Source organism: Mustela putorius, unplaced genomic scaffold, assembly GCF_011764305.1.
Source record: "Mustela putorius furo isolate JIRA1106 unplaced genomic scaffold, ASM1176430v1.1 tig00003834_pilon_pilon_pilon, whole genome shotgun sequence".
NCBI classification, from domain to species: domain Eukaryota; kingdom Metazoa; phylum Chordata; class Mammalia; order Carnivora; family Mustelidae; genus Mustela; species Mustela putorius.
Window position 1 is genome coordinate 135,266,434 of NW_025421987.1, and position 27,776 is coordinate 135,294,209.

Below are 27,776 nucleotides of genomic sequence, written 5' to 3' on the forward strand. Positions count from 1 at the left end.
TCTGGTCCTGGACTTTTGTTTATTGGGAGGTTTTTGATTACTGATTAAATCTCATTACCAGTAATTGGTCTGTTCAGATTTTCTACTTCATCATGATTTAGTGTTGGTAGGTTGAATGTTTTTAGGAATGTTTCTGCTGGGTTCTCCAATTTGTTAATAGTTTTTCATTGTAGTGTCTTAATGATTCTTGTATTTCTGTGCTGTCATTTATAACTTCCTTTTGATTTCTGATATCATTTATTTGAATCCTCTTTATTTATTTCTCAGTGAGTCTAGATAAAGATTTGTCAATTTTGTATATCTTTTTAGGGAACCAGCTCTTAGTTTCATTGATCATTTTTCTATTGTGTTTTTAATCTTTATATCATTTATTTTAGTTCTAATCTGTTACTTCCTTTCTTCTGCTAACATTGGACTTCATTCACTCATTTTCTAGTTCCTTGGGGTATGTGTAAACTCAGGCTGTTTATTTGAGAATTTTCACATTTCCTGAAGTAAGCATTTATTGCTATGAACTTCCCTCTTAAAACTGCTTTTGCTGCATCCTATAAATTTTAGTATGTTCTATTTCCATTTTTATTTGTCTCCAGATCTTTAAAATTTTTCTTTTGATTTCTGTTTTGACCCATTGGTTGTTCAGTAGCATGTTGTTTAATCTCCACATACTTGTGAATTTTCCAGTTTTCTTTGTGTGTGGGGAGGGGTGAGGTTTTTAAAAATTATTTAAATTTTGTTTACATACAGTTGACACAATGCTACATTAGTTTCAGGTATATACCATAGTGATTCAGCTTCTCTATATGTTATGCTACACCCACCATAGTGTAGCTACCATCTATCAACATACAATGCCATTGTTGACTATATTCCTGGTGCTATCTGTGCCTTCCAGTTTTCTTCGTGTAATTAATTTCTAGTTTCATACTGTTGTCCTTGGAAAAGGTGCTTGATATGATTTCAGTCTCCTAACTCTATTAAGACTTGTTTTGTGGCCTAATATATGATCTATGTTGGAAAATATTCTGTGTGCACTTAAGAAGAATGTGTATTCTGTTGCTTTGCAAGGAATGTTCTGTATATTTCTGTTAAGTTCATTTGGTCTAAGATGTCATTTAAGGCCGTTGTTTCCTTACTGATTTTCTGTCTGGGTGATCTATCCATTGATGTGAGTAGGGTTTAGAGTCCCCTACTATTATTATATTGCTGTCTCTTATTCCTTTTAGGTCTGTTATATTGGGTGCATAAGTTGGGTGCATAAATATTTTTAAATGTTTTTTGTCTTTTTTTATTGGGTTGACCCCTTTATCATTATTATGTAATATCCTTCTTTGTCTCTTTTTTTACAGTCTTTGTTTTCAAGTCTTACTTTGATAAAAGTATTGCTACCCTGGCTTTTTTGTTTGTTTGTTTCCATTTGCATGGAATATCTTTTTTCATCCTTTTACTTGCGGTGTGTGTGTCCTTACATCTAACTGAGTCTCTTGCAGGTGGCATATAGATGGGTATTGTTTTTAACTTATTTAGCCATTCTGAATCTCTTGATTGGAAAATTTAGTCCATTTACATTTAAAGTAGTTACTGATAAATATGTGCTTGTTGCCATTTTGTTCATTGTTTTCTGGCTGTTTTTGTTTCTTTCTGTTCGATTCTTCTTTTCCTGTTTTCTTTATATTTCGATGACATTCTTTGGTGGTGTGCTTATCTTTATCTTTTGTATATTTATTATAGTTTTTGCTTTGTGGTTACCATGGGGCTTACATAGAACAACTTATAACAGTCTTTTTTAAGTCGATAACAGTTTCAGTTTGATCCCGTTGTAAAGCTCAACATTACAATCACTCCTTGACATTTTATATATATATATATTTTTAAAGATTTATTTATTTATTTGATAGAGAGACAGTGAGAGAGGGAACACAAGCTGGGGGTGTGGAAGAGGGAGAAGCAGGCTTCCCGCCAAGCAGGGAGCCTGATGCAGGGCTCAGTCCCAGGACCCTGGGATCATGACCTGAGCTGAAGGCAACCACTTAATCGGCTAAGCCACCCAGTCACCCCTATCTTGTGTATTCCTTAATTCATTATTGTAATCATAATTATTTTTACTACTTTTGTCTAACTTCCATCTAGCTTTATAAGTGATTATACAGTAAATGCAACAGCCATCTCTCTCAGTCTTGAAGGATTGGCCTCATGTAGGAGATAAGCCTTATTGTTCAACCCTGCCTCAGCTTTTGGTTGTCTCTTAAACCTTTATGCTTGTCCAATCAACATATTATGTTTTTAATAGTTTGCGGTAGTTGAGGTTGTGCTACCAACCTGTCAGTAGTTCAGAAGGAAGGATCTCAGCACCTAGATTCATGCTGATTGGAAGCCAGACCCTCAGGCATCAGCTTTTAAAAATATGCAAACATATATAGTCTTGTGGGATTGCAAGCTAGTGTATGCCCTGCAGGCCACCAGAGGCAGGGAGTCTGGAAGTGTACCTTGAATGGTGGTCACAAAAATCAGGGTTCCAAATGAAAGTGTGAGCTCTTTTCTGGGTGATACTGGCAAGCTAGAGCAAGGCAGAGGAAGGGCCAGCTCCATGGTGGCATTCACTGCCTTTGTTCCCTGAGAGCAGCTCCACAGACCACAAAACTTGTGCCAAACCTGAAGCCTGCCCCTCAGGCCAAGTTCCAAGACAAGCAAAGAGGCCTCCTTTACAGAAAGATTGGGGGGACGTTACACTTCAATCCACTGTCTATGTAGTACTCCAGGGGTTGGTAGTCTGCCAAGAACCATCTCTCCAATTGCCATAGTCCTGTGGGATCCAGGAATACAAACTGTTTTGGCCACCAAGGCCAGGTGATCAAGGGGTGTCTCTTGGGCAGTAAGTGGCAAAAATCAGGACACGGGATATGGGTAAAGTTCCCCTCCAGGAGACACTGATGCTCTGGAGTATGGCAGAGGGTGAGCTCAAAGACGACTTGAGGAAAGGATTACATTCTGCGTTTAGGTGCATGTTTAAGTAGCAGCCTTCCCCTTAGGCCAGTCATGATGATTAACCAATAGGTCTCCTTCACACAAAGTCTGAACTCCTGTGTCTATTGTCTCTTGCTGTGCCCTTGGGGGTGGTTAGCTATTTAAGAACCTTTTCTCTGTTGGTTACAGCCCTATGGGATCCTTGTGCACTGTCCACCAGAGCCAGTATAGCTGTGTTCCCTGGCAGCAGCTACAAAAATTGGGACAGCAGATGGAGATTTGAGCTCCTTTCTGGGTGATATTATTAATTACAGTCTCATGGGTCTAGGAACACAAGCTCCCCTGACCTCCAGAGCCATGTGGTTAAGAGGTGTACCCCTAGATGGCAGCTGCAAAAATCAGGGCACCAAATGACTAAAAGCTCCCTTCTGGGAGATACTAGTGCTCTGGAATGTGTCAAAAGGAGCATGCAAAATGGCACCCACCAGTCTGTGTCCCCAGAGAAGGCAGGCTCCTAGGTGTGTGTGTTAAATTAGATGTCTGCTCTTCAGACCAATGCTTTAATAGAACAGGTGAGTTTCCTTCACTTGAAGTCTGGATGCAGTTGGCCACCTCTTTGCTGGGCCCTGGTGTGGTTGAATCCAGGCACAGGAACCCTTTAAGAGTGGCTTCTCAGGGGGTGCCTGAGTGGCTCAGTAGGTTAAGGCCTTTGCCTTTGGCTCAGGTCATGATCCCAGGGTTTTGGGATCGAGCCCCACATTGGGCTCTCTGCTCAGCAGGGAGCCTGCTTCCCCCTTCTGTCTCTCTGTCTGCCTCTGCCTACTTGTGGTCTGTTTTTCATATAAATAAATAAAATCTTAAAAAAAAAAGAGTGGCTTCTCAGATTAGTGATCAGATTAGTGTTTTGTGGGTATCAAGATGTGAACCTTTTGGCTTTCAAAGTTAAATGTCTGGGGGGCTTGCTCTCAAGTATGTATGTCTTAAAAGTTGGGATGCTCAATGTGGCTTTCAAACTTTTCGGTCCTCAGAAATTCTGGGTTTGAGGTTCCTCTCAGTTGTTGGTTGTCATGCTGGGGATGGGATTTATGAGAAGGTAGTATCTTAGCATTTCCTACCCACTTCATTGTGGTTTTTTCTCTCATTTGCCTGATGTGTAGCTGTCACTCAGCCAGGCTTTTTTGTTTTTTATTTTTAAGAGGAAATTGTTCCATATTTAGACTCAGTGTGTCCATGGGTGGAGGTGAGTTCAGAAGTATTGCCACCTTGAGCCAGAAATCAATGATTAGTTTCTTTCATGATATTGCAGTATCTTATGTAAACAGATACAAAAATGTAACGTGTTCTACTTTTTCACTTTTCTACTCAAAAGTTTGCTTTTTGAATATTCTTTTCTGTATCATATTGTTTTAACATACAGTTTTTTTTTTAGAACCCCTTAAATATTAATTGCACCTAAGTTCTTTTGGTACTCATCTGTATTCATTACTTCACTTATAACATGAATTTTTGTCATATATGCATATGTGTGTAGGGAAATATAATGTGTATGTCCTTTCTCCTAGATTGTAAGCATCTGGCAGGCAGGGATTTCGTTATTCATCTCTAGTCTTGAAGACCTAGCCATATACTTGGCCCATACTAAACACTGGTAAATTTGAGGGAGGTGACGTGTAGGGCAGGGAAGAATCCAGTTGGGAAGAGGGAGTGATGACATCTCAAAGGAAGAGCTGAGTACTCATGTAAGTGAATTTAAGTAATAGCCTGGTCCCAACTCAGAGCAGTCCCACTGGGAGGAAGTAGCTTGCTACATTAGATACAAAAATGGTTTCCTTTGACATTGACTATATTTTAGTGATTTGGCTTTGGCATAATAACTAGTTTTTCAAACATGATTTCTATGGATGTGCATTAACATTCAGATTAACTGGTTTTCCTTATTGTTTTTACGTTGAAGTAAACAATACTGTTTTTTTTTTTCTCCTCCAAGAAGAACAACAAAGGAATTTACAAAAGTGTTTCTTAAATTGGAAGTAATGAAGAAGGGATTTTTTTTCCTAATTCTTAGCAGGCTTGATTTAGATGGTATCCCACAACTGTCAAAGGAAATGCCAGATATAGCTAACTGTCAGTTAAAATCTGGGCCTAAGGGCACCAGGTGGTTCAGTTTGGTTAAGTATCTGCCTCTTGATTTTGGTTTGGGTCATGATTCCAGGGTTGTGAAATTGAACCTCATGTCTGGCTTCCTGCTCAGTATGGAGTCTGCTTAAGATTCTCTTTCTCCCTCTGCCCCCTGCCCTCCACCCCTGGCTCTCTCACCAATCAATCAGTCAATCAATCAATCAGTAGAAAGAAAGAAAAAGAAAGAAAGAGAGAAAGAGAGAAAGAAAGAAAGAAAGAAAGAAAGAAAAAAAGAAAGAAAATAGGATAGAATAAAATAAAATAATATAAAATTTGGGCCTAGTTGAATAAGTATAGAGGTGATCCTTTCAAAGGTGCCTAAACCACATTGACAAGACATCCACACAAGATATTCCATGGTAGACTGAAAACTGTAAACCAAGACTGTGGGCAGTAGCATATTTACAAGAGTTTGAGGTTGATGGTGTTTTAGGAATGGAGGCTGGGTACAAGTGGGCCTCAACAGGGACATGGCTCCAAGTGAGCCTCAGCGGGGAGATGTCTAAGGAGGCTGGTTACTAGACATCTTTGCTTTGCTTATGTTGCCAGAAAGAGTTTGTTCTTTTTCAGTTGGTCTAAGTTTCATGACCAGTGGTATTTCAAAGTATATTTTCCAAGTGTCCTTACGGTTCATTGCCTTATTTTGTGTCATTGGGCCTCTCTCTATTTGTTTTTTGAGGATCATGTTTCTTGGTTCTGTCAAGTCAGCATCTGTTAAATCAGATACTCATTTGTTGCTGTTTTTCCTGTTCAGTCTCTTACTCAGCAAACACTTGTCCTGTCTTCATTACTCAATCTGATCAATATTCCAATTCCAAATGTTCTTATAGCACAAAGGTTATTACAAGATTTATAAGAGCAAGAAGAGGTCTGGATTGCTCTGTATAATAAATCATGGCAGTTACTAAGATAAATGAAGAAATGTAAAATGGGCAATGGCCTTTACTAGGGCAGTCAAAACAGAAGAGAGAAATGATTTGTATACCAAATTTTCTAAGTAGGATTTTTGGACCAATAAGTCACATATACTTTTGCAGGCTTGTCCTTTTTTTTTTTTTTTCCGCAAAGTTCAGGGCAAATGGAGAGATTACATGGTTTTTAATACATTACACAATAATTTTTTTTTTTCAAAAATAGAGTTTAGTTGAACATTTTACCTTAAAGAACCACTGGTGTGGTTTGGGGACAGATGTATAGATGTTCAGGTTTGCTGAGCCAGGACAAAGAATCATTTCCTCAGTTACACAGCTTATCTGAAGGGTTGAGATAAACCTCCACAATGTCTTGTGATCAGTAAGTTGCAGGCTGGTTGATCAGTGCTGTGCCTAACAGTATCTCCTACTTTGTATTAATGGATATTTTCTGGAAATCAAATCCTAATGTAGAGAAGGGCAGAGTCCCTAACACACAGGCTCTGTGCCAAGTTCTGTCACCACACTGTTACATACCTGATGGTCAAGCCTGGAAACCCTAGCTTAAGGGAGAAGAAACTGCTTGATGGACTTTATGGGGTGGGGACAGACTTGGGGAGGGAGCAGTAGTATGGTGGGAATAGCGGCCTTATGTTAAAAGTGGGACATGAAGGAAGGTGTTTGAGCATAGTCGCAAACGGCAATAGAAACAGTGGTTTGTGTCTCCAGAAATATTTAGGTATTTGTTTCTCCTTCAGAGGTAGTTTTCTCAACACTCTATTGGGTCTATGATGTTCTTTTTGCTATGTTCATTAGCACTTTTTCTTTTTTTATCCTAAAGGCTCGTGAAGAAGAAATGACTGCTAAAGTAATGGACCTGCAGACTCAGCTGGAGGAGCTACGGAATAAGTACCAGGAAAGGCTGCAGCAGGAGGAGAGCCCTGGCAATGATAAAGTGAGAGGAATTGGACTCTGAAATCTTATCACTCTCTTAAGACTAAAACACTTAAATTTTTATTTTCTTGTTATTTCATTTTAATCCTTTTTATTGTTTCTTATAGACTTTAGTGTAGTATATACTCATTTTTTTTCTTTTCCCTTTTCAGATAACAATTATGGAATTACAGGTAAGTCATTGAATTTGACTGAAAACAGTATATTTTCAGGAGTATTTTGTAGGGGTTTTTTTCTTAAAGATTTTATTTATTTGAGAGAGAGCACAAGTGGGGGGTGGGATAGGGGCAGAGGTCCAAGCAGACTCCATTGAGCAGGAAGTGCAATGTGGGGCTCAATTCCAGGATCCTGAAATCATGACATGATCCGAAGTCAGGTGCTTTACCACCTGAGCCACCCAGGTGCCCCAGGAGTATTTTGTGTTTTAAAAGTTAAAAACAGGGCGCCTGGGTGGCTCAGTTGGTTAAGCAACCGCCTTTGGCTCAAGTCACGGTCCCTCTCATGCTCTCTCTCACTGTCTCTCTCTCAAATAAATAAATTTAAAAAAAATTATAAAAGTTAAAAACAAAGATAATTTACCAGGCAATGATGAAATCCATATGCATTTCACATCTGACTTCTTGTTTTTTTAGACACAACTAGCACAGAAGACTACTCTAATTAGTGATTCAAAGTTGAAAGAGCAAGAGTTCAGAGAACAGGTACAGGTTTAATTGGTGCCTTTTATTTTGAACTGACTTAATTTATGTTCTTATGTACTTGGATCTCATTTAGCTAATTTTTAAAAATGAACTGATATAATACTCATTTAATAGCTGGCTTTGCAGTTTTGTCTTATACAAGAAATTTTATTTCCAAATCTGAAGTTGCTGGAGGATATCTCTTAAATTCATGATCACATGTATTTAAACAAGAACATTTGCATCTTATTATTTCTAGTGTTTAACATCTTGGATAAAATTTTGTGTTTATTTGTAATAACAAGTTTTAAAAAAAGATGCTTTTGTTTTTATCAGAGGGAAAATCTGTTGACATAATCTTTACTACTTTTTCTTAGTAATTAAATTGTCTTATATAATAAATTTTATCCATATATTATCCAGTAATTAGATTTAAATAGTACTGTATTTATATGTCTAGAAGGATGCATAAGCATGAAAAGACCAGTATGTGAATCTGTGGTGCATCATCTTCAGTAGTCTTTTTTTCCAAATTCTGGAAGAATAGTGATACAAGTCAGCAGGCTCTTTGAAGGTTACATCTCTAGGGATTTTCCAGTTTTTGTTTTGTTTTGTTTTAAAAATTATTTATTTGAGAGAGAGAGCACACATGCAAGCAGGGGAGGGACAAAGGGAGAAGGAAAGGGAATCTCAGGCAGCTTTCCCACTTAGTGCAGAGCCCAACATGGGGATTGATCTCACAGTCCTGAGATCATGACCGGGGCTGAAATCTAGAGTCAAGTGCTTAACTGACTCAGGCACCCAGGTGCCCTAATTTTCCAGTTTTCTTAAAAAAGTCATACATACAAAAATCTTGACAGTTGTTGAAATTAGGTAATGGATAGATATATATGGGTATGGATTGTACTGTATTCTCTATGGTCAATTATGTTTGAAAACTTTTACTATATATATATTTTTTAAATCATAAAAATAGATGCTAAGTCCCAATGCTACTTTATTTTTTTCTATTTCCCAGTGGTTTATCTTTTCTCATTTATTCTCAAGGCTACTGCTTTAAAACTCCCTTCTTATAGCATCCTCAAATCTTCAAACTGTGCTTGGATGGCAATTTTTGTATTAGTTATTTTTGTGGTCGTGAAATACACATAAAATTGACCATTTTGACCAATTTAAAGTGCACAGTTCATTGACATGTAGTTCATTCACAATGTTTTGAAAATTATTATCTAGTTCCAGAACATTTCATCATACCCTATAAGGAAACCTCATACCTGTGAAGTGATACTCCCCATTACCTCCTGGCAACCACTAATCTATTCCTGCATCTACAAATTTGCCTCTTACAAGTATTTTACATAAATAAAATCACATAAAACATAAACTTTCTTATCTGGCTTATTTTACTTAGCACAGTGTTTTTAAGGTTCATCAGTGTAGCATGTATCAGTACTTTATTCCTTTTTATGGCTGAATATTATTTCATTATAAGGATATACCTCTATACTTCATTCATCAGTTTATGAATGTTTGGATTATTTCTACCTTTTGGGTATTACATATAGTGCTGTCAGGAACATTTTGTACAAGTTTTTATTTGACTACCTATTTGCAGTTCTTTGGGGCATATACCCAGGAATGGAACTGTTAGATCATTTGTAATTTTATCTTCAGCTTTTCTGATGAACCACCAAAATACATAGTGGCACCATTTTACATTCCCACCAACAATTTCATATAAGGATTCTTGTTTTTCCACATCCTCACCAACAAGTTGGTATGAACTATCTCATGGTTTTAATTTGCATTTTTCTAATGACTAAGGTTGGACATCTTAATATCTGCTTGTTAGTCATTTGTATGTCTTATTTGGAGCAACTCTGTTTAAGCCCTTTGCTCATTTTTTAGTTGGGTTATTTGGTTTCTTGTTCAGTTGTATTCTTTTTCTATTCTGAGTACAAGTCCCTTATGAGATAAGGAATTTGCAAGTATTTTGTCCATTCTGTGGGTGGTCTTTTCATTTTTTGATAATATCATTTGGGGCACAAAAGTTTTACTTTTGATAAAGACTATTTTGTATATTTTCTCTTTATTCTCTGTGCTTTTAGTGTCATATCTAAGAAATCATTTATATTAATTATATATGCCTGTATTCTGTCTTTTAGGTATGAAAGAATCTAATAGCTATAGCAGTACTTTCTTTTACATATGGTTTCCATATTAATCTTATGAAATGATTTGAATATTGATTACTTTTAGATTCACAATTTAGAAGACCGTTTGAAGAAATATGAAAAGAATGTATATGCAACAACTGTGGGGACACCGTACAAAGGTATGAGTGATCTCTCGTGTTATCCATGGTTATCTCTTATTGCTGGATTTATGGAGGAGTTTTATTTTTGTCTTTGCTAATCTGCTCTTTACAATGAGTATATTTTACTTTTGTAATTTACCAATAACAGCTAGTTTTAAGGAAAGAATGATAGTAATCTAAAACAAAAATAACTCATATTTGTTACCAAAAAAAAAAAAATCAAAACAATGCTGCAGTATGTAAGTGGAATTGCAGGTTCCCACTTTATTCTGTACTCTCCAGATGGAAGCAATCTTTTTGTGTATTTTTCCAGACTCTTCTGTATGTTTGCAAATACATAATCTACAACATGTAATCATACAGACAGTTATATCTTTAAATGATTCTGTTTTTTACTATTACCGTAATGCTATAATTACTGATATTAAACTCAGATGAAGGAGAAGATGATTCCATAAAAATTCTTATATTCAAGGTAGTAGAGGGTGATTTGGAAACATTCTCTTGCTTGAAATAATATATGCCACTTACAAAGGATTTTAAAGATGAGCCTGAGTGTGTATATAGTTGTTCCCTTGAGATAACCATGATCTTTGAATAATCTCATAACAATTTTCCCCTCTGTTTTGCTGCCTCACTTCATTAAGAATAGTTTTATTTTGTTAAATGTTTTGTAAAGCTTTCTGCTTTTTCAGGGGAGCACTAGGGCATAAATCTAAATCATTTTACATTGTGTTTTTGAAAGCTCTTATTGCAGTGAAATAACACAAGATATTATACAATTTTTAATTAAATTAAACAAGGACTTGCTTTGGATTCTCTCCTGAATGCTCTTTAAAAACAAGAGAAAACCAGCTTGGAAGTGTCCCATGGCTCATTGCAGAGAAGACTCGGCTATAAGGAATGTTGGCCATATCTAAGTCAGCACATACGATTGTCAGCTCAACTGTTGACTCAGTGCTTAGTACTACATAGAGAATATTGATTCTTTTCATTTATCTCAACTTAAGATTTTTATAATTTTCTTTTTTGGGCAGTTTTGAATTGTAAAATGAACACATGTGTACAGTGTATTTATTAACACTATGCAAGTCTCCTCTACCATCCAAAAGTAGAGCATTCCTGTGATACCTTTCATAAGCGGAAATGGTGTAAAGCAAAGAAGCAATTACAGTTAGTTTATATGGAAAAAATTTTAGCATTCCTAGATCCCAAAAATACCCTCTCTTAGGCTTTTTGGATACTTTAGGACACATCTTACTAACAGATGTGCAGAATAAGTCGAGATAAAACACAAATGTTTATGTACACAGTTCAGAGCTCTGACAGCTTGAAACTGAGTGTGGTTCCTGGGGAAGGAGCTTGGTGGAGCCACTCCTGTTGCTGGAGGTGTATGCTGCCTCCCTAATGGCTTGCCACGAAACAAATGCTGAACACTATTTTCACTTTTTGCCTTTTTCATAAAAGCCAAAAACCTCTTCAGTTTTTTTCATTTACCAAAGACAGGTACTAATGTAGGTTTTTGTAAAAGCGTAACATGAATTTTCGGAAGGCAGGGGATACCTGAATAGAACTAAGTGCCAGGTCTTGTTTTGTATGTTGGCTCTTTTAATTCTCTCATCAACCTGGGCAGTGTAATTGAATATGCACATTAATCTCTTCACCATGCTTCCTTTTTAAAGAGTAGAGTAGAATGAGCATCCACCAGGCAGGAAGAAATAAAAAGTTAACTAGTTCTTCAAAACCGCTGTGTAGGCCTCTGCAATAATAGCTTTATTCCTCTCCTCCACTGGCTTTTTTTTTTTTTTTTTCCTGACTGTATGTTAACTGTTCTCTTGTTCTTTATTGTTTACCACCTACATATATATTGCTAAGCAATATTTTGTTTAGCTTTTGCTTGTTTTGGAACTTTACATAATAGAATCAAACTGTATGCTTGTATTTTTTCTTTTGCTTAACTTAAGTTTTGAGGTGCATCCATGTTGTGTGTAGCTCTGGTTCACTCATTTCCATTTACTAATTTTGTACATTCTTGTACATGTCTCATGTGGAAGATTTCCTCTGTACAACTAAGACTGGAATTGCTGAGTCATCGGATATGTACATTCTTGTGCACATCCTATCCCAGGTTGGCCAAACTAGATACAATTTGAAGATAATGTAGGAAACTGTTTTCTGTATTTTTTTGTACTAATTTTCATTCTCACCAGCAGTGGATAAGAGCTCTCGTCACTCTAGCTCCTTAGCAGTACTGGATTTATTGAGGCCATTTAATGCTTTACTGATTAAATTCTGTGCTGTGACTTGTAATTTTAATTACATCTCTCTTATTCGTAATCAGGTTGAACATCTTATTTGATTGTTCTTTTTTAAAAAAAGATTTTATTTATTTATTTGAGAGTGAGCGAGCATGCACAGATGTGGGAGGGGCAGAGGAGGAGGGAGAGGGAGAGAACCTCAAGCAGATTCTGTGCCAAGTGAGGAGCCTGACATGGGAATCAGTCCCACGACCTTGAGATCAAGACCTGAGCTGAAACCAAGATGTGGACTCTCAACTGACTGAGCCATCTAGGCACCCCAGTAGTTCATTTTTTAGTCACTCATTTTAGCTGTGTGTATTTCTTTTGTGAAGTTCCTCTCCATTTCTTTTTGTTTGTTTGTTTCTAGAATTAACTATCATTTTCTCATTGGTTTGCAGGAATTTTTTAAAAATTCTGAATATTAATCCTTGTTTATATATGTATACATATATACATATTATAAAAATAAGGATTAATATTCAGAATATAATACATACACCTATATAGCATACACACACACACACACATATATAAAATAAAGATATTGTACTTGTTGCTGTTTTCTTTATTGTCTTCTGTTCAAATTTTTTATTATGGAATTTTTTTAGACATATAAAAATAATGAATATGGCGTATAATGAGCACACATGTCCACATCAGCCACCCTCCAGAATTATCAAGCCATAGCTAATCTTGGTTCATCTCTACCCCAACCTTTCCTATTCTTAGTCATTGGATTATTTTAAAGTAAGTCCTGGATATTATATCTTATTTCATATGTAAACTTTTCAGTATATATCTATACAGAGGATTCCTTAGAAATAACCATGGTACTAATATCACACTTAAAAATTTCACAGTAACTCCTTAATCAAATAACCAGTCAGTGTTCAGACTTACCTGTTTAGGTAAGTCTGTTTTCCTGTTTACTGTTCAGACTTTCATAAATGTTTTCTGGTAGTGGTGGTGGGAAACAGCTGATTTATTTGAATCAGTAGCCAGGTAGTACCCTTACTGCTTTGATTGAGAAATCACTTAAATCTCTTTTTAAAACTCTAGATTCCTTGTCCCTCTCCCTTTCCCTTTCTCTTTCCTCTTGTTATTTATTTGTTAAAGAGACCAAATTAACTAGTGCGTAAATTTAAGGCCTTCTGAATTCTCAGTGCTCCATCCCCTAGTAGTTAGAATGAAGGGCTTGGTCAGATTTAGATTTGTGTCACTGGCAATAGTACCTCCCAAAGGGAGCCGAACTGCATGTTGTTTCACATCAAAAGACACATGTTTTTTTTTGTAACTACTTTTACACAGTAACACGTGTTATCAGTCTGACTCATCACCTTTCACCTTAGATTTTAGCACCCGGTGGGGACTGTTTGCCAAGATCTGTTGTTTCACTAGTCATTGTGTAATTGTGATATTCACATTCTCCCATTTCTTGTGCAGATATTAACTGAAATTCTTCTGTAAATGGAAATTTTCCCACGTTATCTATGTGGTTACCTTGAAGTATAGCTCATACAGGGAAAGCAGAATAAGTTCTTTTTGCCCGACTTAGTTATTCCATGTATTTTTTTAAAGATTTATTTATTTATTTTTCAGTGTCTGTTTTAGCAGCTTTAGTCTGCTAGATTTGTCTATGCCTGCTCTAATACTTCACTCTATTAATTATGATGACTTAATAGCCTATCTTGCTGTTTGGCTGGGGAAGCCATCCCACTTTATGTTTTTCAAGAGTATCTTAGCTATCCTTAGCTCTTTGAATGTCCATTTAAGTTTTAGAATCAGATTGTCAAGTTATACTCAAAACACACACCCAGAACTGAGAGGATTTTTATTAGAATTGCATTGAATGTGTAGAAAAATTGAAGAGAATTTGCACTTCTATGGTATTGAGTCTCCAATCCATAATCATGATATCTTTCAACATTTACTTAGGTCTTCTTTAATTTCTGTCAATAATGTTTATTATTCTGAGTAGTTCTCTTGTACCTCTTTTGTTACATTTATTCTTAGGTGTCTGTAAAAGTAGTTTTTTATTTTTATTTTCCAATTAAATAAATGCATGTACAGTTTTAAAGAAAATCTGAGCCAAGTCTGCTTTTAACTAAAATTATCTGTAATGCACTCAGTTGATTACAATTGTGTTAAGTATAGTTAAATGGATTTTCCAGTTGCACATTTTGGGATTGAGCCTACGTAATGTACTGTATTAAAAATGCTGAGTAGGAAAAAAAATGCTGAGTAGGGGTGCCTGGGTGGCTCAGTGGGTTAAACCACTGCCTTTAATTCAGGTCATGATCCCAGAGTCCTGGGGATCCAGTCCCATATCAGGCTTCCCCTGCTCTGTAGGGAGCCTGCTTCTCCCTCTCCCTCTGCCTCTTCCCCTGCTTGTGCTCTCTCTCTATGTCAAATAAATAAATAAAATCGTTTTTTTTTTAAATTTTATGATAATTTTGCACATTTTTTTTTTAATTTTTAATTTTTTATTTTTTATAAACATATAATATATTTTTATCCCCAGGGGTACAGGTCTGTGAATCGCCAGGTTTACACACTTGACAGCACTCACCAAAGCACATACCCTCCCCAATGTCCATAACCCCACCTCCCTTCTCCCAACCCCCCTCCCCCCAGCAACCCTCAGTTTGTTTTGTGAGATTGAGAGTCACTTATGGTTTGTCTCCCTCCCCATCCCATCTTGTTTCATTTATTTTTCTCCTACCCACTTAAGCCCCCATGTTGCATCACCACTTCCTCATATCAGGGAGATCATATGATAGTTGTCTTTCTCTGCTGGACTTATTTTGCTAAGCATGATACACTGTAGTTCAACCCACGTTGTTGCAAATGGCAAGATTTCATTTCTTTTGATGGCTGCATAGTATTCCATTGTGTATATATATATAAATAAATAAAATCTTTAAAAAAAGTGCTGAGTAGGGCGCCAGGGTGGCTCAATGGGTTAAGCCATTGCCTTTGGCCCTGGTCATGACCTCAGGGTCCTGGGATCGAGTCCCACATTGGGCTCTCTGCTCCTCAGGGAGCCTGCTTCCCCCTCTCTCTCTGCCTGCCTCTCTATCTACTTGTGATTTCCCTCTCTCTGTCAAATAAATAAATAAAATCTTTAGGAAAAAAAAGAGATGGGTAGACAATCTGGCAAGCACCTTTATTTAAATAACTGATTTCCACTCTCATTGCTTAAAACCCAAAATAATAATGAGAAGAGGAAGAAATCTCTTTTATATGACACTCTTAGGGAGAAGACAAGAAAAAGGGTACTTGCATTGAAAAACAGTATTAATTACTTGTCCAGGAAAATGGCTATACATAAGTAATCTACATGTTTATAATGACAAAATCAATTATTTTCTGAAAAGGGCACAACATTGTAAACTGTTGCATTTGCATCAATCTAAGGGAATGAAACACTTAAGTATGATATATAGATAAATGGCTTTTGAAGAGGAAATAGTACATTACCAGTATTCAGTTCTGGTTGCTCTGTATTTGCAAAGTGTGGTTTGAGTGAACTGGGACTCTAAAAAAGTGTACATTTTTAAAAAATGAAATATTCCAAACATACAAATGCATGCAAAGTAAATATCACGTGTGAGGGTTGGTTAACACCTATGAATTCACCCTCTAGAACATTGCCAATGCTCCTTGTGCTGCTTTTAAGTCTCCCGTCTCTGTTCTCTCCCAAGGGTAACCAATGTTAACATGCTACAGCATGTATACAGTTCCCTAAAACAATTGACTTTAATGTTTTACATGTTTTGGGCTGTATAGAAATTATAGACTGTGTATATTCTGCATATTCCTGCCCTTTTTTCAACCAGCAGTATGATTTTGAATTTCATTCTAGATGCTATAATTTAACCATTTTGAATGCTGAATTTAGTAATAATACATTATATCTATATACCATATTTTATTTATTCTCCTGTTGGTGAACCTTTGAATTGTCTCAGTTTTACTTTTTTTTTTTTTAAAGATTTTATTTATTTGACAGACAGAGATCACAAGTAGACAGAGAGGCAGGCAGAGAGAGTGGGGGGGGGGAAGCAGGCTCCCTGCGGAGCAGAGAGCCCGATGCGGGGCTCGATCCCAGGACCCTGAGATCATGACCCGAGCCGAAGGCAGCAGCCCAACCCACTGAGCCACCCAGGCGCCCCTCAGTTTTACTTTTATAAACAGTGTAACTGTGAACATTGACTTCTGGTGTACATGTGAAGCACTTCTCTAGGATGTATTGGTAGGACTTGAATTTTTGCATCATAGAATATGCTCGTCTTCCACTTTATGAAGTTCTGCGAAGGAGTGCCAGGTTGTTGTCTGTAGTAGTTGTGTCCATTCACACTCCACAGGCAGTGCACAGCAATTTCCATTGTTCTGCAAAATCACCAGTGCTTGATGTTATCTGACTGTTAGGATTTTACTAATCTTGTATGTGTCAGTAATACTCCATGAAGTTTCATTTGTTTCTTTTTATTGAACAAATGGTGGTTTGAATTCTAAGCCAAAAGAAATGTAAAGTTATAATGAAAGGTCACTTTCAGCTTTGGCATTTAGAGGTTTAGGTATAGTTCATCGTCCAACAGTAGAAGCCTTATTATATTATCTTGCTGCATAGTGTGATTTCCTGTATTCAGTTTTTAAAAAATCCTCTGTTATCAAGGTATAAATTTACACATAATATTCAGTGTGATTTCATATACCTAAACTGTATTTATTGTTTACTTTTAGGCTGAAATGGGCCTTGGTTAACAGATGGACTATAACTTTTTATGACAGACTTTAAGATATTGAACCAAAATATTTGAAAACCACTAAAATGGCCTTCATATTTCATGCATTTTCAAGTTATTTTATCTGCCCTATGTATCCAAAAAGTTTTGAAAACTTGAAAACTTAAGTGCTTTTAGATTTGGAATACTAGAAAAACTGGAATTCTTTTCTGAGATACTAAGTTCTTAATAAATAAAAATGATTATTAATTTTAGTTATCGTGGAAAATCTGAAGTCCACCATTTAATACTGAGAAGAGAAATACCAGTTTTAAGGAATCTTTGTATTCCCTAAGTATAGTCTTTTAAAATTTCCATGCCAAAAGGAGGAAGAGGAGGAATTAAATTTGAGAAGTTAAAATTGAGAAATAAAATTGCGTAATAATTCTTATTTTCTCTCCCATCAGAAAAATCCTAATTGGAATGCTTTGTGTATGTATGTGTAATACCATACAGTATAATACAATCAATATAAGGGCGATGCCTCCTTTTATTCCTTTAATCTTTAGTTTTCCTAGTGTTTAAGTAATAAGGAGCTTATCTGGCTTTTCTTTACAATTTGGTCTGGTTTTTTTTATTTGACAGGTGGCAATTTGTACCACACTGATGTCTCGCTCCTTGGAGAACCTACCGAGTTTGAGTATTTGCGAAAAGTGCTTTTTGAGTATATGATGGGTCGTGAGACTAAGGTATAATTCATTTCTGATGATTTGGCATGTGGCTTAATTTAAAAGGCAATGTGCCTGCTTTTAGTACATTAATACACCTATTTATTGTTGGCAGACCATACATGCTAATAATAGATAATAGGTAATTTTGTTATTGTTCTTAGCTTACAAAATTTTATTGACAGATTCTGCTTTTATTTGTTACAGTTATAAAATATTAATTTAAAAAATACTGTTGGAAGATGCTGAATACTAAAAATTGAAATTTCATTAACTTAGTACTTTGTGAAACATGTGGCTGTTTTTATTTTTGACCTCAAATCTTTAGATTTCATTTTCATGGAAACTTTCAGGGTAAGGTAAAAGTATTGGGAATGGTTATAATTAAGAATTAAGTAATAGACCAGAGAATTAAGTAGTCACTTAGAGATATTTAGAAATACTGTACGTTAGTCACTGAGAGAAAATCATTCCTATACATATGGAATATCGATCTTTAAAATTACTACATTATATAAGTAATAGTGTTTGGCTAAATATGTTTTCTGGAATGTTAAATTTATTGTAAGGTTTTTGAGTATATACTTTTGTCTTATTCTTGTTTGCTTCCCCTGCAGTGTTTTTAAAAGAGCCTTATATTGGACTTTTGATAAATGTATCTTTTTTTTTTTTTAGAAGATTTTATTTACTTATTTGACAGAGAGAGCACAAGTAGGTAGAGCAGGAGGCAGAGGGAGAGGGAGAAGCAGGCTCCCTGCTGAGCAGAGAGCCCAATGTGGGACTCGATCCCAGGACCCTGAGATAATGACCTGAGTCGAAGGCAAAGACTTAACCCACTGAGCCACCCAGGCACCCTGATAAATGTATCTTGAATTGAACTGAATGTATTTAGGGAAATTCGTGAGCCTTTTCTCAAAATTTTACATTTGAAGCAATATATTTTCTGACAGTACTTTAACTTTTTACCTTCATAAACTTCTACATTGTCCATATACCTTGGCTGAGAATGGGGTCATGAGTTTTCCATTTTTAGAAGCAATCAGTGTCTTAACTTATGGGTCTGGTGGGGGTTACTAAGTCAAAGAGTGCTAAACCAGTTCAGGGATGAGTTTGGCAGATATATTTAAAGCCTAAAAAGTAAGGGTATAAGGGCATAAGAAAGTCTCTTAAAAGAATATTATGAATTTATGGATTATAGATTCAGCCAAACACTAGGAGTTATAGGGCTCCAAGTCAATTGAATCCTTAATATCAATAGAAATCTCACTTCATTGTATCAAATAGTTTCAAATTAAAGTAATGTCTAGTGTGATCCTGAACATGTACACAGGAAGGTATGTAAATTCATAGTAATTCGGGTTCTTTTTCTTAAAGGAATTTTTTTTTTTTAAATTCTAAGAATAGCTAAGGCTGATTTTCTGCTTTTTAAAGCTAAGGAAATATAACGATCTCTTTTTTTTTTTTTTTAAGATTTTATTTATTTATTTGACAGAGAGAAATCACAAGTAGGCAGAGAGGCAGGCAGAGAGAGAGAGAGAGGAGGAAGCAGGCTCCCTGCTGAGCAGAGAGCCCGATGCGGGACTCGATCCCAGGACCCTGAGATCATGACCTGAGCAGAAGGCAGCGGCTTAACCACTGAGCCACCCAGGCGCCCTAACGATCTCTTTTTAAGTCTTTATCTGAGGTGGGGTAGATAATTTAATGTTACCTTGTTATTGCAGGGAGGGAAGAGGGGTGTATCTTTAAAAAAAAGAGCTTCTCAGAACTTTAGCTCTATTGGTTCATTTGTGAATCTAAAGCTGTGATGCAGTTTTGCTAAATAAATTATTTAACCTTTTCTTGGTCTGTGAAATGAAGAGACTGACTGCCTCAAACTGTCTTCTGGAGGTTGCTAACTGAGGAGGATGAAATCTCTACAGAGTCTGAGTCCTCTTGAAGGAAGAGCCAGTCAGAGCATAGGTGTGTTTGGGACCAGTGCCTGTCAGCCATGTGCTTGTGCTTTTGGGGTTGTGCAGCTTGTTTTAGGCTGTGACTTAGGAAATAGCGGGAAGGGGTGTCTTCGGAGCACAGGCAGCCCTGTCTAATACCTGACCAGGAATCTGTGTGGCAGATTGCTCTCTTTAATCTTCAGCATTCAGTGCATCTGGTTACTACAGATGATTAGTCTGTCATTGTGCTGTCACATTTTACAGGTGTAAATACAGAAAATCGGCAATAGATACTATTGGGCTCAATTTACTGCTTATTTATTGAGCACTTGCTACATGTGGCCCATTGTTTTATCACCATGATGGGTAGAAAGATGAAATTTGACACTATCACTAAAGGTTTTTTTTTTTTTTTAACACCATCCCTAATTTTAAGTAGTTTATTATATAGTAAGAAAGTGGACCTGATTGCAGTTAAGCATAAAATGATCCAGAATGTTGTCGGGGCTGTTAAGAGAGGCACAGAGTTCTGCTGTTGACTCATGGGAAGGTCAAGAAGGACATTGTGGAGAAGCATGTATGTCTGCTGGGCTTTAAAGTCAGGTGGGGGGTTTGTGGGGCTGGTTAGGTTTTAATAGATGAACTCAGGACAGGAGGAAAAGCCTAGACAAGAGGTCCAAGGCAGGAAATTGAGTGTGGGTTTTGGAATGACAAGTAGTCTGGTCCAACTGAAACACTGGATCTGTAGTGGAAGTGACTCCTTTTGGAGTGGCACAGAGTGTGGAAGGCATGGAATGTTTTCAGAGTGTTACCTGTAGGGATGGAGGAGGGTGGCGGGAGGGTAGTTAGCCCTTGAGCAGAGATTGATAAGAGCTCATTTTAGATGTATCTCTTACTGATTTGCTTAATTTCTACACATGAACAAAGAATTTGAACTGGAGACCAGGTTGTGGTTTTCAAGTGAGCCAGAGTGTATTGTGGCCTTTGTGATTTGATTCTCATCTGCAGTTGTATCTCGTCCCGCAGGATGTGTATGTCATCCCACCTGTGTTTCTTCATCTGCTTTTGTACACAGTGTTCCTTATTTTATGAGGCAGATGATTTATTTAGGAAAACCATATGTAGGACACACATTCTTATAGTATGAGGCTAAGTAAGTGTCCCTTCTTTTTTATGGCCTTCACTTTCTTTTTCTTGGGTTTTGATCCTCCATGCTAAATTCAGCCTGTTTTCCTTTTCAGTAGAAAGTGTTTCTCATCCTAACCTTTATTAAAGCTCCTCCCTCAAGAACACCTGCCAGGCGATGCCACCTCTAAACCAGGTGGCGCATTTGAACTTTTCCTTACTTCCCAGGGCCTGAGGATATTGTGTATAGAATAGACAGTCTGAGTTCTTTCCCAGGGTGTGGCAGAGAGCCCGGGCTTCTCCGTTTAAGTTTTCTGGCAAGCCAGGAAAGAGCTTTAAATTTTTACTGGGTAATCTGCAGTTTCAGGATCACTGATGAATTTAGAGGAGGGTTTCTCATTAGCATCGTCTACAAATATGAACAGACAACTAGCGACAGTTTGGGGTTTACTCGTAGACATGTTTGTGCATGTATGTAGTTTCAGAGCGAATATAAGTGGACTTTTGGGTACTTTGAATCTTACCAGCTGTTGAAATTAATTCCTAAAAACAGTCTTCATACACAGTATACCAAAAACCATTAAAAAATTGCTTCAGAGTGTTAATGAAAAGAATATTGAAACAATCACTACTTCATATTTCTCTTGTTGTTTCATGCCATGTATGCTTAGTTTCTAGACTGGTTTTGCATGGAAGATTCCATTCCATCTAGGCAATGCAATGTAAAGGATGAAAGTTTTGTAAAATGCCTTTAGAATTCTCCAAGAACTGTGTTGTTTTAAATGGTATTTTCTTGATACTCAAAATGGCAGAGGTAAAGATGAAAGGAAGGAAGGGGGCTGAAATCTTGCTGCGTATGGGTGGTGGACGAACACTACTAGTTGAAATAAGTATTAGAAGTATCTAGAGTGCCTTACCTAAGCTTGGCACATAATAAGAATTTTAAGAACATTAATTTCTTTCCTTCCTGGAAATAATTTTACATTATATGTGATGGGAGTTTGTAAAATTTTTGGTTAACTGTTATGTCATCTTTTTCCTCAGTGACCTTCTCTAGTCCCCAGCCTTCACACACACACACACACACACACATACACACACACACAGTCTGTTTAACTGTGAACCAAGAGTGTAGAGTGAGTTCTCTAGGTGACCCTGCCATCCTCTGTGGGAATCCTCAGGGGAGAGCACTAGCACCTGAATTTGTATGTAAGCACTGAACTTTGTTGTCCTACTTATTTCGTGAGTGTATCTTATTTCATAAGGTATCTTCTTTCCTCTCTGTCTCCCTCAAAACATCTCATCTTGATACAAAATAGGGAATTTCCACCTTTGAGGAGAATTTTCCACGAACTTTTGGGTGACAATCTGACTTACGGTATATTCATTTAGATCTGCACAATTTATGATCTTGTTTTGCAAGCCACCATGTGTAATGTTTTGATTCATCATGTTTTCTACCAAACAAAACATCTTGTGTTTATTTAAAATGTAATTGTATTTCTATTAGGCTGATGTGCTGCATGTTGTAAAAAATACCTACTAAGCATGTTCATGTTCATGCAGTAGCCCATGTTTATGAGATATATGATGTGATTTAGTTAAAGCTGAACTCGGGATTATCTAATTCTGATTATTTAGAGCATATGTTTGGCAATACATCACTTACTAGATAGATTTCTACAAATAAAAAGCTTAATGAGTTATAAAGTTTCATCTTAATTAAGACAAAGGGCCAAGAGCATTAGAACTTTATATAGCTTCATGCTATTGTAATTGCATCTTCTTGAAATAATACCAACGCAGACATTGTGAGGAGTCTTTTTAAATCGAAATTCTAGTGTTGACTGCTATTTCCTTGACTAATACCTTCACATCATACTTCTTTGGTCGTGGCTTCCATTGAGAGCACTAAAGAATCCCACCGCAGAACATGTCAGAATGGGGTGAGACTTCGTCTGCTTCATTGTCTATTAGTGATCATCTCTTGTTGTTTTTCTTGTAGACTATGGCAAAGGTTATAACCACTGTACTGAAGTTCCCTGATGATCAGACTCAGAAAATTTTGGAAAGAGAAGATGCTCGGCTTATGGTAAGCTTTAAAAGTAGGCTACAGATAGAAGAGGACTTTATCCTATCTTTTTGTAAAGACTTTGAGTTGGTAAAGATATTTTAAATGTTTAGTTTTTATTGTACCTAGCCTAAAAAGTGAGAGTGAATCTACATTAGGAGAGTTGCATCAAGGGCAAATATGAATTGGTGTCCTCAACGAAGGAACAGTCTTCTTCAAGAGCGTGTATGAGGTTGACACCCTTATATGCTGTATGTGGGATTTCCAGAACTTGGGCTATTTATGGAAAGTACAGAAAAGGCATTTGTTCTGGTATCTCCAGTAATAATTTTTTTTAAAAGATTTTATTTATTTACTTATTTGACAGAGAGAGAGAGAGGGAGAGAACAAGCACAAGCAGGGGAAGGCAGAGGGAGAAGCAGGCTTCCTGTCGAGCAGGGAGCCCAATGCGGGGCTCAGTTCTGAGAACCCTGGGATCATGACCCAAGCCAAAGGCAGCCACTTAACTGACTGAGCCACCCAGATGCCCCTCCTGTAATAATTTTTAAAACCAGTTTACACCATGATGTTTGATGTCCTATAGATTAGATCTCTCTTTCCTACTTTAGTTATTTTCAAATACAATAATTCTGAGTGAAGAATTTAAGCATTTTTTAGTTCTTGACATAACCAGCAAGGGAAATGTGGATAACTGAATTAATTAGGAACCTTTGTGTGTAGTCAGCTGTAATTGAAATGAAGCAAATACACATTTTATAAATTATGCAGAATTATTCCCATGCCTAACTTTTTGCCCTGAGCCAGTAATTCAGTAAGAAGATCCATTCTAAGCAGAGTGTGAAATTTGTGAAGTCTTAGGTCCTGCCCCAGCTTTCTCTTTCTGCTTCCTTTTCTTGTCTTGCTGGTACCCTACAGCACTGTTCACATCCTCCTGTTTCTTGTTTCATGATCCCAGCACCACTGTTCTCTTCTCTATCCTCGCTAAAGCAAGCAAAGATTTTCTCCTTTATGATGGGTTAATCTATGTCTGAATATCTCCAGTAAGAAGGGCTAAGTCAGTAAACCTCTCGAAGCATCCCATTTTATCTCAACAGAGTATGTGTCTTATAAAAGTTCTTGCTTATCTTCCTTCCTGAAGTAGTTACCAATTTGTTTTGTTTCTAACCCATGGAACTCAACCAAAAATCTGGGGATAGCCTGAGTGGAGGACTTTTCCTCTCCAGTCCAGACACCCTGCACCTGTCAGCCATTTCTTTCTTTCTTTTTTTAATTTGCTCATTTTATTTATTTTCTTTTAAAGTTAGGCTCCATGCATGATGTGGCACCTGAACTCATAGCCCTGAGATCAAGAATTGTATTCTGGAGCACCTGGCAGGCTCAGTTGGTAGAGCATGTGACTCTTGATCTCAGAGTCAGGAGTTCAAGTCCTGTGTTGGGCATGGAGCATACTTAACAATAAAGAAAGAAAAAGTTGCATCCCTGCCGACTGAGCCAGCCAGGTGTGATGCTTCTCTCCTCTGATGCATTGCACAGGGCCAGTTGTGAAGGAATCCCAGTGCCTCAGGCACATCCTGACCTCCTCTTCTTGCGTTCTGTAAAGTCATCCCAGCATCCCTGACTCTTGTCCCAGTATTCCATTGCATATTATATCATATACCTTTTGTATATTTTCTGAGACAGTTGCAATTATTTTGGTTAGCATTTAAGTATTTTTTGGAAAGCATTCCTCCCTATAATTAGTGGCCTGAAAAACATTGTTATACCTCTATAGTTATTTCTGGTGACAAATATTTTTTACAAGAAGTATATCAATATAATGTATGCCCTTGGTCAATAGAATATTGTTTTAAATTATTGCAAACGTTAATTCTAAAACCATGTAGTTACTCGGAGTAGTTTTCCTCCTCATTGAATAAAACAGCTGTGTCTTTGTGAAAATAAAACTCTCCAGTGCAATTGGAACCTGTCACCACGATTCTGTCATTATGGCCCAGTTTAAGAAAATATTTTTAAATGATCTAAAATAGCTCTGTTCATTCTCCCATGGCCTCTTTATCATCTTGATGTTAGGGTATGGCAGTCTCTTCTCTTACTGTTGGGCTACATTTTATCATGGCTTTGGCAATATGGTGGGAAATAGTCCCCTTCAAGTTATACTCACATGCAGTCTTAAATTGGTTTGTCTTGAAGGAAATGAATTGAATTGATAAATAGTGAACCTTGTAAAGAAAAACCCTTTAAAGCAGATGGAAATTCTTTTTTTTTTTTTTTTTTTTTTTGCTTGACTGAAAAAGAAATCTTTGAAAAACATTTTGCTCTTTATTCCTGGATCAAGTGATGCTCATTCTAGGTAGGGATGAAGTGGTGACTGTTCATTTCTTCCTGAAATAATCTTCCCTTGTCCCAAAAGCTGACCTGCCCAGGAAGAAAGTCCCACTCTTTCCACTGCTGCTTCAGGCAGAGTCTTATCCATCATTAGCTTTTTCTTAATGAATGAGTTCAGTCAGCAGTTACCTATTCTTCTGTTCGTTGTGGCAGGTATAGGAAAATTGGAGATATGGAAGAGAATTGTTGTTGACCTTGTGGGAGCCTTTAGTTTTAGGGGGAAGAGGTAGCACACATTCATTATGCACAAATAAAAGATATGTCTAGTAATATAATTCAAATAATAAAAATAGATGCTTATCTGTGTTATCTAGGAAATATGAAATAATGTATAATAAGCATGAAGTGAGGCCCAAAGATGGCTTGTAGATCAATTTGAGTCACCTTTTGTTGGTTTGAGATTCTTGATACTTGAGAATGATTCATGGTTGGTTTTTACATTAGATGAGAAATTCAGATTGTTGATTGAGAAAGTTGAACCAAAAAACATATTAGCATATAAGATTGCTACCGTTCATAAAATGAGCAGTAAGACCCATTGTCTTTGAACAGGTCTCTTGAAATTATAACTTAGTTTTTACTCCTGTCCAATGAGCTGTAGCTGATTAGAATAAAACACTGCAAAACAGACTGAATTCTGTTTTCCTTTTCTTTTTTTAAAAAAGATTTTATTTATTTATTTGAGAGAGAGAGCACAAGCACAGGGGATGCAGAGTGAGAGGGAGAAGCAGGTCTCTGCTGAGCAGGGAGCCCGATGCAAGACTTGATCCCAGAACCCTGGGATCATGACCTGAGCTGGAGGCAGATGCTTAACTGACTGAGCCACTCAGGTGTACCAATTATTTATTGACTTTTCTTCTTATAATAGATAATTAAGATATTCAATAGAAAGATATTTATATCTTTTCAATGTAAATATATAAGATATCTTTCTTAACCATATAGAAAACAGGTTTTTTTTTTAGGAGCATTTAAAAACTGTTTAGTGGCGGGCGCCTGGGTGGCTCAGTGGGTTAAGCCGCTGCCTTCGGCTCAGGTCATGATCTCAGGGTCCTGGGATCGAGTCCCGCATCGGGCTCTCTGCTCAGCGAGAGCCTGCTTCCCTCTCTCTCTCTCTGCCTGCCTCTCCATCTACTTGTGATTTCTCTCTGTCAAATAAATAAATAAAATCTTTAAAAAAAAAAAAAAAAACTGTTTAGTGGGCGCCAGGGTGGCTCAGTGGGTTAAGCCTCTGCCTTTGGCTCAGGTCATGATGTCAGGTTCCTGGGATCGAGTCCCACATCAGGCTCTCTGCTCAGCCGTGAGCCTGCTTCCCTCTCTCTCTCTGCCTGCCTCTTTGCCTACTGGTGATCTCTCTCTGTCTAATAAATAAATAAAATCTTTAAAAAAAAAATAACTGCTTAGTGACATTAGCTTTAAATGTGAGTTCCAGTTGGATGTTTTCTGTAATTTGTTATAAATGTGCAGTACAGTTTCCATTGTATTTAAAATCAGCACCTTGAGTACTTTGTTATTTTAGCTTTGGAGGCTGAAAAGCTGGTAAAAGTAAACCAAAACAAACCCAAGCACATTGCAGAGCTGCCTTCCCACCCATTAATTTTGGGGATGCTCGAGAGAGAGTGTGGACTGCACTTTGTGCTGACAGTGCATGGCCACGCCAGTGTTTGCATTATTTAGTGGGTGTTGTAGGAGGAATGCAGTCTAAAACTTTGCTTTGTGACTCAGATGATTATGTATTTGCTTTTTGGCATTGATCAAAGAATTTCTGTAACTGCTGATAAGGTATTTCTCAATATACCTCTTTTTACTCTATCTCTTCTCCCCTCTCAGTTAGTTTTACACTCTGTATTTGAAAACCCCATTACAGAAAACAACAGTTATTACTTAATAAGAGCTTTCAGAGTTTAACCCAATTTCAAGATTATATTTTGTAGATGAGAAATTGTTATCTGTCAATGTTAAATTGTACAGCATAATTAAATTCTGGCTTCTTTGAGGGCTGTGATATGTAGAGAAGGAATCCTGTTCCTTCACTGACAAGTCTCAGAGCCTCTGTTTCTTGACAAAACAAACATCCCCTTATTAGGGTTGTCGGAAGACTGGAGTTTAGTGCTTGCCCTAGGTTTTTGGGATGATGGTACAGGGGGCAGTGATGGTCACTTAGCCACTACATGGCAATACTTGTGTGTGGAATGTCTTTCCTAGATAAGGAGACTTAGAAAGGTCAGTTAATATTAATGTGTATAAGATCAGCCATTAAAGATGTCAGGAGGACAGTGAGGTCATTTCGCAGCAATGATACCAGCTCAGAAAATGTCCCCGTGTCCACTCCAGTGCCTTAGAGTGCCAGCCATAAGCAGCACCGCTGTGGTGAGAGACTGCGTTTCACCAGCCTAACCTGGCTAGCCCTTGAGCAAGCCCCTTCCATGTTTCATGTTTCTGGTCTGCGCCAGTGAAATGAGCTTGTAGGATTATTCTATTTCTAAATTTCTTTCTCTCTTAAGTGCTGAA

General features: G+C 37.1%; 1 protein-coding gene across 1 annotated transcript in view; it reads left to right on the forward strand.

Annotated features, from left to right (window-relative positions):
- Positions 1-27,776, forward strand: part of GOLGA4 (golgin A4) — a 136,153-nt gene that overhangs the window by 102,811 nt on the left and 5,566 nt on the right. Inside the window, 6 exon segments of the mRNA XM_045089111.1 lie at positions 6,892-7,005; positions 7,157-7,177; positions 7,637-7,705; positions 9,944-10,019; positions 17,674-17,777; positions 22,815-22,901. Of these exon segments, the coding sequence (XP_044945046.1) occupies positions 6,892-7,005; positions 7,157-7,177; positions 7,637-7,705; positions 9,944-10,019; positions 17,674-17,777; positions 22,815-22,901 (471 nt within the window).